Source organism: Macrosteles quadrilineatus, unplaced genomic scaffold (assembly GCF_028750875.1).
Source record: "Macrosteles quadrilineatus isolate MER2022 unplaced genomic scaffold, UCM_ALF_1.0 Scaffold_44__1_contigs__length_1017569, whole genome shotgun sequence".
Classification (NCBI taxonomy): domain Eukaryota; kingdom Metazoa; phylum Arthropoda; class Insecta; order Hemiptera; family Cicadellidae; genus Macrosteles; species Macrosteles quadrilineatus.
Genome location: NW_026542637.1, coordinates 463,137 through 482,193, shown reverse-complemented (window position 1 = coordinate 482,193; position 19,057 = coordinate 463,137). Strand labels below are relative to the sequence as shown.

Sequence of the window (19,057 nt, the reverse complement as noted above, 5' to 3'; positions counted from 1 at the left end):
ATAAAAGATTAAAACGCCTTAGGAGAAACGCATCACAAGCCATATAAATGAAGCAGAAAACAAATCCAAAGCCCTATGGCAAGTAATTAATAATGAGAAGAAAATAAAACCAACAAACAACACACCAATTCAGCCAAATTGTCAATGAGAAATAATAGATAACCCACCAGAAATAGCCACCTGTTTCAACACTTTTTTTGCCGCAGTTGCAGATAGGACGCTTAGAACCAATAACACAGCCCCTCAAACCATCAAAAACAAAGCACCAATGTCCAATATCAACCAACAATAACCATTATTGCAATTTTTTAGCTGCAACCAAAGTAGAAACAACCCCAGATTGGAAGAGTCAAACATTTTTCATGCAGAGCAGTTGTCAAATTGAGAAAGTGTTACAATGTGTACTTTGAAGTCTAAGAATAAAAAAATTGCATTTTAATAGGTCTAAAACTAATATCCCAGAGTTTATCGCTATCGAGAAGTAAAAACAACACTGCAAAGAAGAACTGGTAGGGCCTCTAACAGACATCATAAATAAATCACTCTCTCAAGGAGATTTCTAGCCCAACTGAAGATTTCTAAAGTCTACCCTAAATACAAAAACGGTCTTCCAAAAGAAACATGTAGCTACAGACCAATCTCACTAATACCAACCTTCGCAAAAATATTAGAGAAGATTGTCTTTAAAAAAGCTAATGTCCCACCTTGAACAGCACAGTCTTCTCACTACCCAACAACATGGTTTCCTCAAAGGCCGCTTAACAACCACAGCCCTAATACAGTTCACAGAGTATACTGGACCAGCTTGAAGATGGCTCAAAAGCTACCACCCTCTTTCTCAATTTCAGTAAAACTTTTGACTGTCTAAACCATGAACAGCGTCTGAGAAAACTAGAAGCCCTGGGGGTTAGGGCAAAGGAAGCAGGATGGTTCAGAAGCCATCTGAAAGACAGAAAGCAGTTGGTTTAAATAAATTACATCGAAAACAACACAATATGCAAAGCCCACTCAGAAACCACCGACATACATAGGGGTGTCCAACAGGGGTCAGTTCACTGTTCATTGTTCAATGAAATGGCGACAATACAAAGTAGGTATTTTAAGCCAAGTATGAATGGAGATGAGTGTAGGATGAGTGGCGCGATCATGTAGTCTTGTTAGTGACTAAGGCCGACATTCCTTAGACACAGCTGTTAATTAATAGCCCAAACTGCTAATGGCAACTAAGGGACCTACAGTTTATAGTGGAATCCGAACCACGTTTTTGCCTTTGGTACATACAAATTGGTCTAATTAGCAGGATAGTACTGCAGACAGTTGTATCGCTGGACCATACCTATAATCATGGTCCATAGCCCATCTCTTGGGTACGTAGACCTAATTATTTATACATAGCCTTCCTACTTAGGAAATAAAACTACAAACGTCCAAAAACCCAGCTTTGTGAATTGTTGTCACATTTTTGGGACCAGTTCTGTTCCTACTCCTGACAAGCGACCTGCTAGAAGATTTGCAAGGCCCCTGTCACACTGTCATGTATGCAGACGACACAGTCCTCACTCTTGCAAATAAGTCCATGGAAAAATTAGAAAGAAACACACTAGCACATTTCATCAAGACCAAACACTACTGCGAAGAAAATGGCCCTGTTCTTAATGAAAATAAAACTGTACAAATTATTTTCAGCAACAGAAGTGCCACTACAGACATCCCCCTACATGGCCTGGAAAAGAAAACCGAGACAAAGTACCTTGGCATGACCATTGACTCCAAACTAACATAAAACTCACGTAGACCTACTATGCAAAAGACTTTCTTCAGCCACTTACGTCATCAGAAGGATAAAACAAATAAGTGGAACAGATGCAGCTAAGGTAGCCTATTTTGCTTTTTTTGAATCTCATCTGAGATATGGCATAGAGGTCTGGGGAGGATCCACTGCATTCAACTTAGAACACGTTCTCATCCAACAAAAGAGGACAATCAGGTTTTGGTTGGCATTGGACAAGACAGCTGCCGCGGACCGTTCAAAGAACAAAAGATACTCACTGTGGTGTCACTCCACATCCGTGAAACCATCCTACATGCAATAGCCACCCAACAAACCAGTCATAGGGACTTTATCAGACATGCATTAGATTCAGCCTTCCAATCCACAAGCTATCACTTACTGAAAGAAAACCATCCTAAAAATGAGCTAATACTCTAATCTCCTTCCAGAATAACTGTGACAGTTGAATAATTCATCCACTTTCAAGAAAAAACTCACAGACTGGCTGCTGGAAAGACCCTCCTACACCAAAAAAGAATTCATCTCAAGACCATAAAATGAAATGTTTCTGTAATACACCTGTAAATATGACGCTGTATTATTCTCAATGATTATTTATTATGCAATAAAGTATTGTCTATTGTGTGTGCAAGCAAGAGTAAATAGTCTTCTAAACTGTCAGGTACCATAACTGGTGGTACACCCCACTTACTTGAACTTTGATGCAGGCCAGTTTCAAGTTTACTTGTGTTGCGCACTATTACTGAATCCTTTGCTGAACTCCTGAAAAAGAATCAGCAAAATTAGGACTCATTGCTACTAATAAGAATAAGGTAAGACTTGTGTACCTTGTATGTTAGGTATGTCTTAGACAAATTATACTACATAAAAAACCTGAGCTAAGTGCTTGGTTTTTAAAATTTGTGGTAATAAAATGAATTAATCACTATTCTTGGTTTGAAGTTGTTTATTGATGTTCATCAGTGTATTTTATTCACAGAATTATATCAGGTGTTTCCTGGTATCCATCATTGGTTAGTAAAACTGAAGCCATAAGAAGTTTCAGGATTAACAACACATGTCAGGAGCGACGAAAATCTTTAATCAACACTTACTACTAAACCTAAGGTAACAACCCATAAGGTAACAGTCCACATGTTCAAGCTATTAGTATTACCATGTCCATGGCCATGATTGACAACTTAACTTGTTTGCTACCGAGCGTGCCCGATCACTGCCACGGACAGAGGTATACAATTTAATCTTACACATAAACCGGCTGTCTCTTGGTTAACAGTACACACAGACCACGGGCGAAAACCTATTAAACAGTGATCATTTACTTTTGATAACATTGGAACACCAACGCATATGTGCATCAGTCAGTCTATTTTAATGTGACTAGCGGTCGCATATATGCGGTCCATGGGTAGAAACCGGCCGTCGCATATGTGTGTCGCTACTTGCTAGTCTATACATTTTATACTATTGTAGTAGCGAACGTGTTAACTTCTTTATTGTTTTTACAATCTTTTTATTGTTTACATAGGTATTTATTTCAATTCGACAGCTTTGACATTCCTGAAACAACGTAAAAATGTAGTGTTCCTATTGTGAAATTAAATTTTTTTTAAATAATACTATCAACAAAATTGTATTATTAATATTTACACACTTGTAAGTGGATTATTTGTTTTTGAGACCCGTATGGAAAATTGTATATTAAGATACTAGGTAGGTAGTTTTAACAGACATGTTTACATACCTAGCAAGATTGTCTTCGCTTGACCTTCTTCTGCTGTAACTTTTTGGTGGCATATTTTTATATGGGCTTTCTAAATACCAATCAAATGAGGGGTTTTCTTCAACAACGTTTTCATACTTTTCTGGTTTCTCATCTTCATCAGATGATAGCTCGTCTTTGAAAAGGACAAGGCTGGGACTTTTATTAGGTTTAGACATTTTTCCACTCATGTCCTCATCACCATTTGCAGCATTTACTTCATTTACAAACCTCCTTCCTCTCTCCTTCTTCTTTCCTTTTGTTGAACTTTTGTTTGCACCCTCTATTACTTTGATTTCACCTTCATGCGTAGTTTGGCTAGTTGTTATTGTTGAATCGAGTTTGAATTCACTGCAAAATGAATTTTCAGTGTTACTTTTCCTATATTTATCATGATTTTCTTTCAAATCAGTTTCCTCATCAAGTATTGTCGTTTTTGATTTTCTTTGCTGTAATGTAATATGGTGATTTGTATTACTCCTGAACATCACAGGCTCCTCTTTAACATAGTAATTTCCATTACTTACTTCTTCAAACCGAATTTCACTGGTGGACACAATATAATCGGGAAGAATATGGTTGTCCTGTTCTAAGTTTGTAATTGAATAATCTTCAGTGAATAAACCATTTTCTTCAGACATATTACTTTCCGTATCTGTTTGTTTGAATGCACTTTTTCGAGGAACAATCTTGTCTTCAACTAAATCAAGAAAAATCTCCTTGTTCTTATCTTTTGAGCCCACAACAGTAAAGGGACAATCTTCCATTATCAAGTCTGGCACTATTGTTTCAGGTTCACTATCAACATTAACGAAGATTCTTCTAGATGACGAGGTAGAAACTCTTTCTCTTCGCATTTCATTCTGGTTCGATCCTTGAACATACTTCTTTGCCACGGTGGTATTTGAAATTACTTGGGAGTTTTCCGACTGCAAACTCTTTTGGTGGACTAATGGTGTTGAACATGGTTTTTTAGAAATTTCAATTTCAAGCTCTTTGTTGGGTGATACTTGGGAGTTTTTCCTTTGTGGGTCCAATCTTTTAACTGAACTGGATTGTCGAGACACAGTTGTATCTTGACCATTATTTATGGTTCTCTTTTCTGATTCAATAAGCCTTTGAGGAAGATCTGGTTCGACTTTTACTCCTAAGTCATGGGCTATGTGGTGTGTCAAAATATGATGTTTAGTTAGTTTTTCATCGCTGCTGGTCCACTTTGTGCAAAATTCACAAAACCATTGTTTCGATAAAACTTGCTGTGGCTGAAAAAAACATTTGTATAAAAATACATAAGATTGCTACATGATATATTGTGCGCAAAAAAACTGTCAAAATATTATGGTCCTCTAAGAAGTTGTGATATAGCAAAAAATTATTTCCTCCTTGATAGCACTGAAATATTAGCAATGAGCCTAGTGGATATTTAATTAGCCTATATATAAAACGTTATTCATTGTTACACTTGTGTACAAGAAATTACCAATTTTTTAAACCACTTTGAGGTTATTCATTTCAGAAGTTTTAAGCCTATGTGGTTTTTCATTTGTTTTGACTGTATATTTAATTTTGAAATGGAAGAAACAATTATAATTTAATTCATGATAACTGTACAGATTTTTAGTCCACATTGTAGAGCATAACTACAATCAATGTGAAAAACCTCTTCCACGTAAACAAACAAGTACAAGCGACTATCTTTGCCTTCTAAAATAATTCTGAATTTTAATACATTCATTCTCCTGTAGCCTTTGAACCAATCCAGATGATAAAATATTCCAAAATTTTAAAATCCATTCGCCTAGTATCTCTAAATCTCAATATTTTAATTGCATTGCCTTAAATTTCATCCTCACATTTTTTAGAGTTTGAATCAACCATTTGTGATCACCAACAAGCAACATAGCCAGAAGATTACAATCATTTGATTGTATTTGCTTAACAATTTCACATGAATATGAGCTTCAATTCCTTAGGATTTGGAGTTGAATTTGAGATGCTAAATTATTTGAATGACCATCACTAATGGCAACTGAAACCCCCAAAAAGGTGTTAATCATTGAATGGCATTGTCTCACCCCTTTGCAGGTCTGGGAGTGCTCGTTGATTCCCAGCAAGTCCACATCGATGTATTCACAGTCCCGCTCTCTGCTGTTATTGATATGCAAACACGTGGCAAACTTGTCCTCGCGCAGCTCTTTCTCCCAGTACTGTGTCATGTTGCGAGATATATGATTGAACTGATCGGGTCTCTTGTAGAGGTTGTGAGCTTGTTCCAGATGTTGGATCAACTGTGCTACATCGCGTGAGCGCCCTTTGCACTCCGGACAGACGTACAGTAGGAGTTTTTTTTCCTGGAAAATTATTAATACTGTTTAGATAATTCATGGATAGCCTATGACATTTTTTTTAGTAAATTATTGAGAAAATCTTATTCTAAGGGCTCATACTGTAGACAAATGACAAATGACAATGACAAATGACAATTCTTTATTGCACATAACATCTGATAAAGTTATTACAAATGTAATACACAGACAGGTACATTGTCAAGGTTTCTAATAAATAAGGAAATCTAAATAGGTATATAAAAACCTAGGATTTAGCCAGTAAGTTACCCCTACAAAGCGACAGCATGGTGGAACTGTTTATGTTAGGAGAGGTTGATGAGAGATTGGGTGTCTGTTACCAGGAGTCGTTGAAAAATTCCTCAAGAGTGTAATATGCTTTTTCTATTAAAACTGTTTTGATTTTGTCTGTAAATTTTGCTAAGTTTAATTATTTTAAGGAGTTTGGAATTTTGTTGTAAATTTTTAACCCCATATAGAGAGGACTTGTTTCATATTTTTTTTAATTATGAGTGGGGTATTGAAAAATGTCTTGTCTTCGGGTATTATATGAGTGATTACTAAGATAATTTTGAAACATACCAGGATTTCCATGAACCATTTTTAAAATTTCAAAAACGTATATTGAAGTTAGAGTTAAAATTTTAAAATTTCGAAACAATTGTCTACATGATGTTTTTTTGGTGCAATTTGCAAGAGTTCTGATTATTGACTTTTGTTTTTTAAAAACTTTGTGGACATCTGTGGCTGTCCCCCATAATGTAATACCATAGCTTAAAATAGAGTACACATAAGCATAATAAACATTTTTACATACTTCCAAGGAGGTAACCTGAATTAAAACACTTACAGCATATCTTGTTGGACTAAGTTTTTTGTTTAGAAAATTAATATGTTCTGTCCATTGTAGTTTACTATCCAAATATATCCCTAAAAACTTTACTACATTTGTGGGCGAGTCAGTAGTTTCTGATCCAGTGGTTGAATTTCTCAATTTGAAAATTAAAACACTAGTTTTATCTTCATTCAAAAGTAAGCCATTTTTTTAAAACCAATTTGCTATTTCTCCAATTGTTTTTTTGACATCATCATGTAACATTTTAACAGTACTTCGTCTGATGAGAGCTGTTGTATCATCTGCATAAAGGGTAAAGTTACAGATTTGACTTTAAAAATTAAAAGGTAATGAAAGGTGTAGATGCATGATAAAATACATAGCACTTAAAAAGTTTCATCTTAAAGCCCTTTGAACACAAAATGTGGATCAAACATAACAGAGATAGTTATATGACATTTACTGTGGTGAGTGTTTATTGGTGTAGGTCAGATTGTACGCTAAATATTGTCTTCAAAAAATGTGACAATCATCGATCCAAATGAAGGGTAGTTTAGTTTCATGTCATATCTAGGTTTTTTAAAATTGGATTTATAATGTTAAGGTGTCATTATGGTCATTATGGTCTTAAATATTTCCAATAGAACAGTATACTTGTGTCTTTTTGATAAGATTCGAACGATCTTATACTCATTCTTGTCCAAAAAGTTAAAATGGCAGCCATTTCAAATTTTTCCCTGGCATATTTTGATTTTTTCTTATAATTTAATGATATTAATTAATCCAAAATTTTAAAGTTTAGGTAGGTTAGGCCTATCACAGTTATTGAGAAAAAACAATCTTTGAGAAATACAACATGGCGGCTCTAGGAGTAACCCAGGGATGAATTCGTTATGAACCCTTAAAAGCTTGGTAGAGAGTTAAGAACTTAAGAGGCCACTACCCTAAGTATGATTTAAATTTTATTTAAAAAATAGTATTTTAAAAAAGTTATAAGAACTCTAAGAAAGCGGGAAACATATCTAGAATTTTAACTTGCTAATTAAATAGCTAACAAAACAATATACAATAGACTGCTGACTATCTACGAGTGAATTGACCATGCTGCAACTGTGCAAATTAACCATGATCACAAAAAATCTACTGATACTAGATAAATTTACATAATACAGCGACGAACCAGATATTTAGCATGAAAGAAGACCCACTAGCACATGAACCGACTATAGAATAGAGTTGACGTTTCCTTCACCCACAACCAATTAAGTCCCATTTTGTGTGTGTTTTAATTTACCAGGCAAATACAGGCTTTCGAATGCAATTTATTTTGTGTATAGAAGTGTATGAAACAAATTTAAAGGGTATCTACACCCACATACCTAAACCTGTATTGAAGCTTGAATTTTACATTCAAAGCCAACGCTAGGTATTTTCAGGTAATTTTAGGTTTGTACTATCCACACAATTATTTTGAATATCCTTGATCACTCAGCAACTCATTATCGCGGTTATACCTAATTGTGTTGATACCTTTTTGCAGACAAAGTAGTGACGGCACATGTCTGTGACGGAGGAGCCCACGTAGTGACAGTTGGAACACTTGACATATTTGTACTTGTCATAGAACACTCCCCATGACAACAAAGTCACCCGACTGGGCCTACGAGGTTCTGGCTCCTCACCTCTGTAACAAACAATCCACAACACTTAGTTGTAGCACAATAATGAAAAACAGAAGGCATTACAAAATACAACCAAATTTACTAGCCTATTAGTTCCAGCTTTGTTCCCATTTTAGTACCCAGCTATACTTTAAATGGTAAAACATGATATGTTTTCACCGATTAAACATTTTTAAATTTTATACAGGGAAATGGGAAATTATGAAGTCTTTAGATACACCTGTAAGCCTCGTAGGAGTGGGAAGCGGAAGTAATGACGCCAAGTAGTAATGGACATTTAGTTGAGATGGAGCAGTGGAGTAGTGCGGGGTGTGCAGTGGTAGTAAGGGTTTAACAGCTGCACAACGAGTGTTCTGACACCATTATGATATTCCTCCCTGTAATTCAGATTGTTCAAGCTCTAAACCAAATTACGGTGAGTTATGCTTAGATTTTGTCAACAGATACTGACTAACATCAATGAGTACGCAAAGGTCCTTGAAAATGTTTGGATGTGTAATTGTGTTAGGTGCAATAGACAGCACTTAACTGAATGCGATTTAAAAGTGATTTTTAACTTTATTCTTATTTCATTTCCAACATTTCTCATGTATGTGTCCACTCTTGAGCAACATGTTTTCAGCATTAAAAATCTTGTTATACAATTTTCTTTGTTTTTATGATTATTTCAAAATTTCCCGTTTCTCTTAGGGATCCCAGACGTCCTTCATTTCCCGGACACGTCCTCTTTTTAGGTACATAAAAACCGTCCAGGGGGATTTTCGGCAAAACCTTAAATGTCCGGGATTTAGAAAAAAAAATTAATAGATCAAATTATTCCTGAACGCATAGTAGGCCTAGTATTAGTGATTGGCTCTGATCATCAATCACAAAGTGATAAGAATGAAATTGGAAACTAACTTATATTAAAATATTGTGTCACTGTAATGATATCTTATATTTAGAAGTTTTGTTTCCTTGTTTGATCAAATTTTGTGTTGAAAGCTTAGGACTGTTGGCAAAATCAACCCAGCTGCCTCTGCCTCTGCTCACCACCACACATACCAGCGACTATCTAACTACAACTAGCTCCTCGTCTGTTTTCTGCTTACGTTTACACTCCTACTTGCTTACATTAAAATAATTTTCTTACTTCTTGTGTTGTCATTCTTGAACGCTCCTAGACCCTACTAATGCCGAAAAGAAAATGTGTAACTTATTTTCAGTCAAGTTAATAAAAGGGATTAGTTGCAAAAAAAGTTTACTTGATTTTAAAAAAAATCAACACAACTCCAACCTTTTTAAGCAGTTGCATCATCCTCCGTAATTGTCAGTTTTGTTCTTCAAAACCATGACTGTAAATTAAATCATTTTGCTTGTGTTTCTGAAGAAACTGCATTTCACACTGTATTAAAAACATCACCAGAGTTTGGAGTCCATGGATTGTACCACTAAACTCCAAAATGAGTTGTTTAAATAAGACTCCTAGTCTTGCAAAACATATTGGTAATCGAGTAATTTGATACTAGGCATGCGGCCTCAGGTCCGCCAATTGAGCGGAGTAAGCAAGCATTGATATAAGCAAATAACCTTCTTTACAAATACAATTTGTTATTAAAAATACTTGTATTATCAATTACAACCTAAAAACAAAAGTAAATTTTATTGATCAATACATACCTTATTTTTCGAGCCCATCGTTGCAAGCAATTTTCTTGAGCCTTTCCATCTCTTTTTGCTTCGCTTGCCATTTGCTATTCTTCTTTATGTTTTTGATCCTCTCTATGGGAAATGGCTCTATCAGCAAGCCCTCGATGGTTCTTACTCTTGACAAAGCTACATAAGTCAAGCCGAGGGAAAATTCTGTCTTGCCTAGGTCGACCACAGCCTGATCTACAGTACATCCTTGGCTGCGATGTACCGAAATAGCATAGGCAAGATTTAGTGGAAATTGCCTTCGAGAACATTGGACACCATTCAGCTTAAAGGAAACAGTTACTGGGAGGATAGGCAACAACCCGTTGTACAATGTAGGTCCAATATAATTTTCAAACTGTACCAAAATGCAAATAGGGAAATCTTCGAGATAATTTTCTGTGTCGGTAAATTTGTATATAATGTCAGCTACAGTACCAATGCTACCATTACATAGGCCTGCAGAAGTCCAAAGATTACTTCTAAGTATCACACGACAACCTTTTGAAATAAAGAGGTGTTTGTTAAGGCCTTGGCAGTCATCTGATGTTGCATTAGCAGCAGTCATGTTGTTGTTCATAGCAGTGATACACGCAACAGGTACATTGAGGCTTCTGAGCTTGTTCTTATTATAAGCCATAATTGATTCATTGGTTGTGATAATACGTATAGCATTTTCAAACTGGATTTTCTTTCCTAAATTATAGTTCGTAAAACGTGAGGCCAAAATTTCGTAGTCGTTTTGTGTGATACTTCCATTAGCAATATTGTTTAATACATTCCTGAATTGTTGTTGGTTGTCACCTTGCTGTCTCATAATTGTGTTTAGGAAAAATACAGCATCAAAAGAGTTGTATACCACTTTACCAAGAGTCATATCATCATTGTTGTTTTTAGGAATATCATAGAGTGGGGTGTCAAGCACAGGTGGAAGCTGTGACATATCTCCAACAAAATATACAATGAATCCTCCGAGTGGCTCATCACTTTGATTCAGTCGAGCTTGTCGTAAGCGGCGATCCATGTATGAAAGCATTCGTAAACCAAGCATTGATACTTCGTCAACAATCACTGTAACAACTTTGGCAAACATTTCCTGGAGTATCCGCTCAGCTTCTCCTTCTAAATCCTGCATATGTCCACGAGTGCTGTTTATTTTTAGAGCACTGTGAATTGTACACCCATTAATATTGTTTGCTGCAACCCCAGTAGGTGCCATAAGCATTATTGAGCCATCACCAAACATGTTTTTAGTTATAGAGATCATCTTCTTTATAACAGCTGATTTACCCACTCCTGCTGGACCCAGTATCAATGTTCGCTTTTGTTGGCAAGTTTCTAAGTTATTAAGCTGAAAACAATAATGGTCGAGGATTTTCTGTTGTTCTTCATTTAACTCAATAGCTGATAGCGTTTGTCCATTTTCAAGCTCATACTCTTCTTTAGATTTCTGTATGAAGTCCACATTGTCTTCAATATTTGGGTAAAGTTTAATGGTTTCATACCAATCAAACTGACGATCAATATCCCGACGACCGAGGTCGACATCTAAGGGCGCGTTTGATGTTGATGACCCTGCTACTACTTGCCAGTCATAGTAGTCCAAATTGTCAGGAGGAAGTGGTTCATCTTCTGAATCTGATTCATCTGGTTCTCCCTGCAGTTGCCAATGTGTTATATTTGCATTTACATATGACTCTTTCCATGTACAATGAGTCATTAGGTTTGACATGTCCCTAAACGGTTTGTAAAGCATTAATTTTTGCTTATAATACTGTTCATCTCCATCTTCTGACAGTCCTTCTTTGAACTTAGATGTTACTCGCAATATTTTATGCTTTTGTAATCTCCTATTTCTCTCAAAACTCGTTCCGTACTCAAAGAGATTTACATTTTCCAGGGAATCGGGGCGCTCGATGTATTTTTGAAGCATATTCTTTGTGTTTCCTTGTCTGCTAATTTCGACATAATCAACACTGCCTAAATAAACTTGTTCGAACTGTCTTGAACAGCTGAATAGCTTTTCACCATTGAGCAAGTGATGAACCTCACAGGCGCTTATATCTCTCGATCCGATCATTTTATTTATAAGCTTTGAGAATGCTGTCCGAGCTGGTGTGTCCATTGCTAAGTTTTCAACAATTGAGTTAAATATGTCTTGGTAGTCTTTTGACATTGGTTCACCTTTGGATGCATACTTGCTGATGTAATTGATAATGGCATGTTCACTTGCAATTACTTTTATGTCGCTGTTAGCTCGCCAAGCATGTGACACAAATGTGTTGTAATCGTTAAGACAGCTATGGTTTCGTTTAGGCGTGAACTCAAAAATTCCACGTTCATTAGGGACGAGAGTTGATTCACTTTGTTGTTTCTTTGGGTAATTGAAACGACAAACACTTTTTCCATGTTTTTTCCTTAAACAGTGATCACCACATCTTGAATGAACTTGTACACGATTAAGCAACTGAGCCATTTTTTTGCTGTCATCAAAAGGCACATCAGTACATTCTAACCGTGATGGGTGTACTTCAGCAGGCTCTGCCCCAGGATGAGGATCCCAGGCTGATATCAAATTATCATAATAGGCGATGAACTGGCTTATTTCCTCAGGTAGAGCTGTGGAAAAAGTTCTCACATCAGGAGCTCCCTTAAGCCACAGAACAGCATGAACATGTGGACTCCCTCTGTGTTGATATTCAAAACGATACCACCATTCTTTTACGTCAAACTTCTCTTCCAGAATTTTAAAGAAAATCTGTACACGCTAACGCTTTGTGAAAACTTCATCTGCAACTTGAGGATTTTCATTAAGTTTTTTTTGCATAACACGACTCATTTTACGTTCGTTTTCCTTAAATATGCCTGGATCCACGCCAAAGTGTCGAAACATGCACGGCCACCAGAGATCAGCACTTGACAATGTCAAAAATAGTGTTGGTACTCCAAGCTGGTTTACCATGGCCTCCAGTTCCAAGCGCCGCTGGTACCAGTAAGCACAGGAACCTCGTATTTTACTTGCATATGCAAGAAGTTGCTAAGGGATTCATGTCTCTGCATGGTATTCAGACAAAAGAATCTGAATCGAGGATCTTGAGCAAACCTGTGATCCTCATAATGCATAATGTAATTGCACCACTCTTTAAAAGTTAGTTCCATACTTTGCGGACGCCTAACGTCTTTCCACAATCCTTGTGCTTTAGGAAAGAGGTGAGGAAACGCTTGAGCTATATAGTCTGAGCTGCTGAACTCATTTATTGGCATTCCATTATGTTCTGGCCATTGCAACACGCCTCGGATAATTTGTTCTTGATGTCTTCGCTGATTAATGAGAACGGATGTTTCAACAACATTTTCATCTTCGATTTCAGTTGTTTCGTTAAACTCATCGGTAATGAATGGTAGCCGTTCGGTTATGAAGTCATTGTTGGGTAACGATTCAATGACTTCATTGTCAAGCTCAATATCTGCATATAGCGGGTTGTTTTGTTTGAGCCATCGAAGAGCATCCACAACACGCTGACGTCGTACTCTGAAATCCTTGTATTCGGTGCCTGAACGCTTGCGTATCAAAATAATGCTCAAGTTTTCCGGAGTGGTTGGGAGTTTGGTCGCTAATTGTGTGATGTCTTGTGGAACGTTTATGATATTTCCACTATAGCGATACTGACCAGGACTGCCCCCGCAGCGTAACTGATACACACGCATCACCGGATGCACACGAGCTATTAGCATTTGCTCGATTTGTGTTAAATCCTTTAGATAAGGTGGAACTACTCCAGGATCCATAAAATTGTCTATTGTAAACTTGCCTATCTTGGTCCGGCATTTGCTGCACACTGATGGACCTTTTGAGCTGCGTAACTCACATCGAGAACATTTGCTACAAGTAGTATACGATTGATCAATGATATCTTTTACAAATTTTTCCCTAAGGCTTTGGTTGTTGTTGTCAGTATGTATTTCACGAAATCTTGCCACATTATTAGTCCTTCTTGCACGCCTTCCAATGCTTGGCTTTTTCCTAACTGGCATTACAGAATATAATAATCACACGTTGTAGTTTAATAAAATTAAATTCACAATAATGTATCTCTTCAGTTAGCCCTAGGCCTACTTTGAGTTTTGTTTACCTGCCATTATGTTACCAAATAATTATAGTTTAAAAACATACTCACAAGAACAAAAAAGATGCACTAAAAATAAATATACAATTTAGGCTACTCACGTACAAAAACAATCAAAGTAATAATTAACAAAACACATCCCATAACTTAAATTTGTTTTCATGATTCAAATTGAACACATGATGACGTATCATAGCAACAATCCAATTAATTGAATTCTCGTGGTTGGTTGGAAGAGTTGAAGGAAATATGAATCCAGACAGCTGTTTCTATTAAGTCATTGATTTTTACTTTTATATATGAGTAATGGTAAAACTGCGTGTTTGTAATAGCATAAAGATAAATATTATTTTGTCAATATCCTAATAAGCTATTAGGATAAGCTGATATTAGGAGGAGGCTATCTTTTGCCCAAAAGGGATTGATGGTGTCAGACTTTCAAATAAAAAATATATACGTTTAAACAAACGGACATAAATACTGAACATATATTTACATCATTGGCATGTATAGCTGTGTCTGCATTTCTGTACAGAGAAAATTATTTCCACACTTATAAGTTATAAATTGGACTCTTAAACAAGTTTAGTTAAATATTTACTTATTATAAATAGCTATAACTGAACTTCTGCCTAGCAGTCTATGCATTAGGCCTACGCATCGTAATCTTAACTGTAAAAGCCTAACCAATTATTTACACGCCTCAGTTAAAAGTGGACTTCAATAAAAGCCTAGCAGTCTATCTATGCATTAGGCCTACGCATCGTAATCGTAACTGTAAAAGCCTAACCAATTATTTACACGCCTCAGTTAAAAGTGGACTTCAATAAAAGCCTAGCAGTCTATGCATTAGGCCTACGCATCGTAATCGTAACTGTAAAAGCCTAACAAATTATTTACACGCCTCAGTTAAAAGTGGACTTCAATAAAAGCCTAGCAGTCTATGCATTAGGCCTACGCATCGTAATCGTAACTGTAAAAGCCTAACCAATTATTTACACGCCTCAGTTAAAAGTGGACTTCAATAAAAGCCTAGCAGTCTATGCATTAGGCCTACGCATCGTAATCGTAACTGTAAAAGCCTAACAAATTATTTACACGCCTCAGTTAAAATTGGACTTCAATAAAAGCCTAGGTAATTATTTATTTATTGTATTGAATATTATTATAGACTAATATTTACCACAAAACTAATAGCAATAACAACAATTAAAAGAAATAATCTGCTTGGAATAATTCAGTAAGGCCGCCAGAAATTATGCGAATCGGTGTATTGTTAATCAACGCTTAATGGTATTCATCGGACTTCTTTTCTTTTGTACTGTCTCTTGTAAATAGGCCATATGTGCATGTGCATGCTGAGGTGCCCGTGGGTACAGAATGTCGAGTCGCATACTCTTACGCTACGATTCTTTGTTTACATCTACGTTGTTATCTCGTAACCATCATGGCAACTCATAAGACTCATGTTAAACATTGCAAATTTTATGTCAGTCTTAAATTGTACAGGTATCATCAAATTTAAATTTGATTGTTTCGAAACATCAAAAATATTTGTCGAAATACCCCTGGTAAGTTTGGATTCAATATGTTCAGCCGTTATTGAGTTAATTGATTACATAGTTTGCATAAGGTCCGATCTCAAAGAGCTTCGCTCGCTTCGCTCGCTCCGCTCAATTAAATGAGGGGGGATCCAGTAATCCAGACAAAAGTATTGGAGTTAAAAGCCTAAGTTGCCAATTTTTTTCAACAGCATTGTTAACATAAGCATGTCTGAATGGAAATTAAAAGCAAATATTTTAGTGATAGTAAATTATTGGCTAGCAAATCATATTTTCTAGTTTGAAATTTCTAAAACTTACAATATAGGCTAGGCTATGTTTTTAGGAATTGCCAGACGAAATTCAGTAAAAAAAATTCATGATACTGAAAGTTCCAGTATCTATCTAAAATAGTCTAAAAAAAGTTTAAAAGCCCTAAATCGCATTAAAGTAACTTAATTCTAAATTTTAAAAAAATTTGGTGACCCCACCCCTCTCCAAAGCAAGTTCCGCGAGTCATAATTGTCCTCTTTTTTGATGGAGGGTCTCTAGGAACTCTAGTTTCTCTGCGCCACTCTGTATGTCTTCTTGCAGTTTTTTTCATGCTGAATCTGATAATGTTATCATTTTTTACTAGTTCTAAAAGTCTCATAAGTGTAAGAAATGTTAGTTTCATCAAGCAGTTATGGTGGTTTGTACGTTCCAAATTAATTTACTCCATTTATGCATAGGATCGCAAATAGTGGGTTTGTTTGTTTCGCATCAGATATAAACAGCTGTTTGCTCTCCACATAACTTCCTCGCCACTTGAACTTTGAATGGTCCAAACCACCATGATACAATCCAAACTGCTCAATTGATGGACCTTTTAAAAATTTTCTATCTTTGATTTCACTTAGGACTGATAGTATTTTCAAAATCATAGTAGCTAAATAAAACTTTGAGTGGACACATTAGGCCTATTTTTTAAATCGGTGAAAGTATATTCAATATTTTACCATTATGTATGTATTTTAAAGTTTGGTAAAATTGGTGGCCAATTGGCTGTAATTAGGCACTAGAAATTTTTTTTATCAAACAAGGCTTGTAATTATGGTAATCAAACTATACCAAAGACCTGGGCCTGTTTCATAATAAACTACAAACTAATATTAGTAGTAAATCAGCAGATCACCAAATGCAGTTTATTAAATGAAACAGGCCCCTGAACAAGATTAATGACTGTCTATTGTACATCAATAAAAAGTATTGAAAAGTATGCAAAAAAAACATTATAGAATAGTGACTCACTCAGCCACTGTGTCTGTTTTAGCCGGCGGGACCGAGATGTTGTGTGCTCGTGCTCGGTGTTCCTGTAGCTTCTTCTTGGAAACAGTACAACCATTGCAGACTTCGCAAATAAAACTTGTAGAACTGTTATCCTGTTAAGACAATATTTTTTCATGAGTCAAAATAACAATAATTAATACACAGGATAAAGCCACAAAATAAAATTATCATGTTAATTATGCTGTATTCACTGGTCTACGACTGATACAAGTTTATGTAGGATATTTAACATCGTCACTAACACCAAATCTCACACCTTTAAAAAATGCTAGGTTGAGGTGCTGTTGCTGGGTTAGAGTGTAGAGAAAATAGACGGGCCATTTCAATATACCGGTACGGCAGTTGAGATGCGAATGAACAGGGATTTTAAACACCCAGATATATCGGGTGCTTTCCAGAAGTAAAAGGCTCGGATGGACAGGCTATGCGTGGAGGAGAGTCAGATACATCAGATATAAAAAAATGAATTCCTAGGAGTACCACAAGTAAGACAACCACTTGGAGGACCAAGTAATGAAAGACTTCTTCAGACTGGAGGATCAATATTAGAAGAGGAAAGGGATAAGAGAATGGGAGGCCAAAATCCTCTTAAGGTTTCAATGCCACTGAGGTAAAAAATAAAGTACTATGTAAGTGATAGTGTGCAATGGAAGGTGATGTAGCTACTGTAGCCTACTTTATATCCAGTAACCAGTGAGTGTGAATCGACCGCCAATATCACTTCAAGGGTTTTCAAATCAACACTATCACTATTTCATTGTAAAATTATCGGATTTAAAACTCATATCGTACATAGGCAGAATCGGATGAAATAAATAGGCGATCAAGTGATATTTGTTTACAAGATTTTTTCCTTTTAAAAACTACCAGAATTTTTCTTTATGCGTGTAAACTAGCTGTTCTGAATCATATTCAGTTTTAATCAACTAGGCTACTTGATTCCCATACCTAGGACGAGCCAACAGCGAGTGCAATATTAATATCGAAACGAATCAAAAACATTAAGTTAACTTAGCTATATATCGGTCCCTTTTTAATGTGATAATATATCACAGGTTCTCTGTGAAACTGTAGGCTGCTACCCTAGGTTGGGTCGAGTAAGATTGGATTCTTCTTCTTTTAATTTTAGTTTACATTGAATACCGGTGTTCTGTGATGAATGCATAATATGATATGATCATCAAAGTACAGTAGTCTGAGGTTGATAATACAAAAAGAATAGGTTACAGACAGTTTGTACAATTAATTGATTTTAAGATGAAGATATCAAAGTTTTCCCGTGTAACTTATTTAGTGTGAATTACCAGAAAAAAGAAAAAGTTTTCTCTTAACTTCATTAAAGTTTGTAATTAACTTAGGGCTAGGAATATTAGGTTAATCAAATTTTTTCTTAGGATAATTAATTAAAGAAATAGGCCTACTTACTCCTGTACAGTATCCATAGTGCTCACACATCTCATTGACATCGAAAGCCATGAAGTTGCAGTTTTGAAAAGGACATCTAACATAGCCATCTCTCTCTAAGTAAATTAACCAACTGTTGACGTGGATCTTGTTAAAAGCCCTACGTCTCACGTAGGTTTCTTTTTCAGCACTCATAATTTAATCGATTCATTTCTAGAATAAAATTAAATAAGTTATACCACGTAGAAATGGGAAATACCATTAATTTGAAGTAATAAGTTAGTTCAAGAACTTAGCTTTACGGTATTAGGTGAAATAATACTAAGTTAGTGCAGCCTATTACTTTTGCATCACAGGGTCATCTTTTGTTATATTAGCCTACTTCCTTTAACAAAAGTATAATAACTTAGGCCTACAACTTGATTAAGTTTTATTGACTTTATCTATTTGTCATGGGAAAGAAATTATAGGCCTTATTTAGTTATTAACTGTGAGACTTTTAGTAACTTAAGGTTTTCAGCATATAGGCCTAAGTTATTTTCAACATAACTTAACTTATTGCTTTA

The 19,057-nt window shown here is 35.8% G+C and overlaps 1 protein-coding gene across 1 annotated transcript in view; it reads right to left on the bottom strand.

The window, feature by feature from the left end:
- LOC129005916 (MATH and LRR domain-containing protein PFE0570w-like) overlaps window positions 1–18,697 on the bottom strand; it is a 46,788-nt gene extending 28,091 nt beyond the window's left edge. The window contains exons 1-6 of the mRNA XM_054434955.1: window positions 18,513–18,697; window positions 17,049–17,179; window positions 8,265–8,418; window positions 5,630–5,905; window positions 3,537–4,816; window positions 2,484–2,554 (exon numbers count right to left, since the gene is read on the bottom strand). Of these exons, the coding sequence (XP_054290930.1) occupies window positions 2,484–2,554; window positions 3,537–4,816; window positions 5,630–5,905; window positions 8,265–8,418; window positions 17,049–17,179; window positions 18,513–18,686 (2,086 nt within the window). The 5' untranslated portion in view covers window positions 18,687–18,697. The remainder of the gene's footprint in view (window positions 1–2,483; window positions 2,555–3,536; window positions 4,817–5,629; window positions 5,906–8,264; window positions 8,419–17,048; window positions 17,180–18,512) is intronic.
- Window positions 18,698–19,057: the final 360 nt, after the last annotated feature.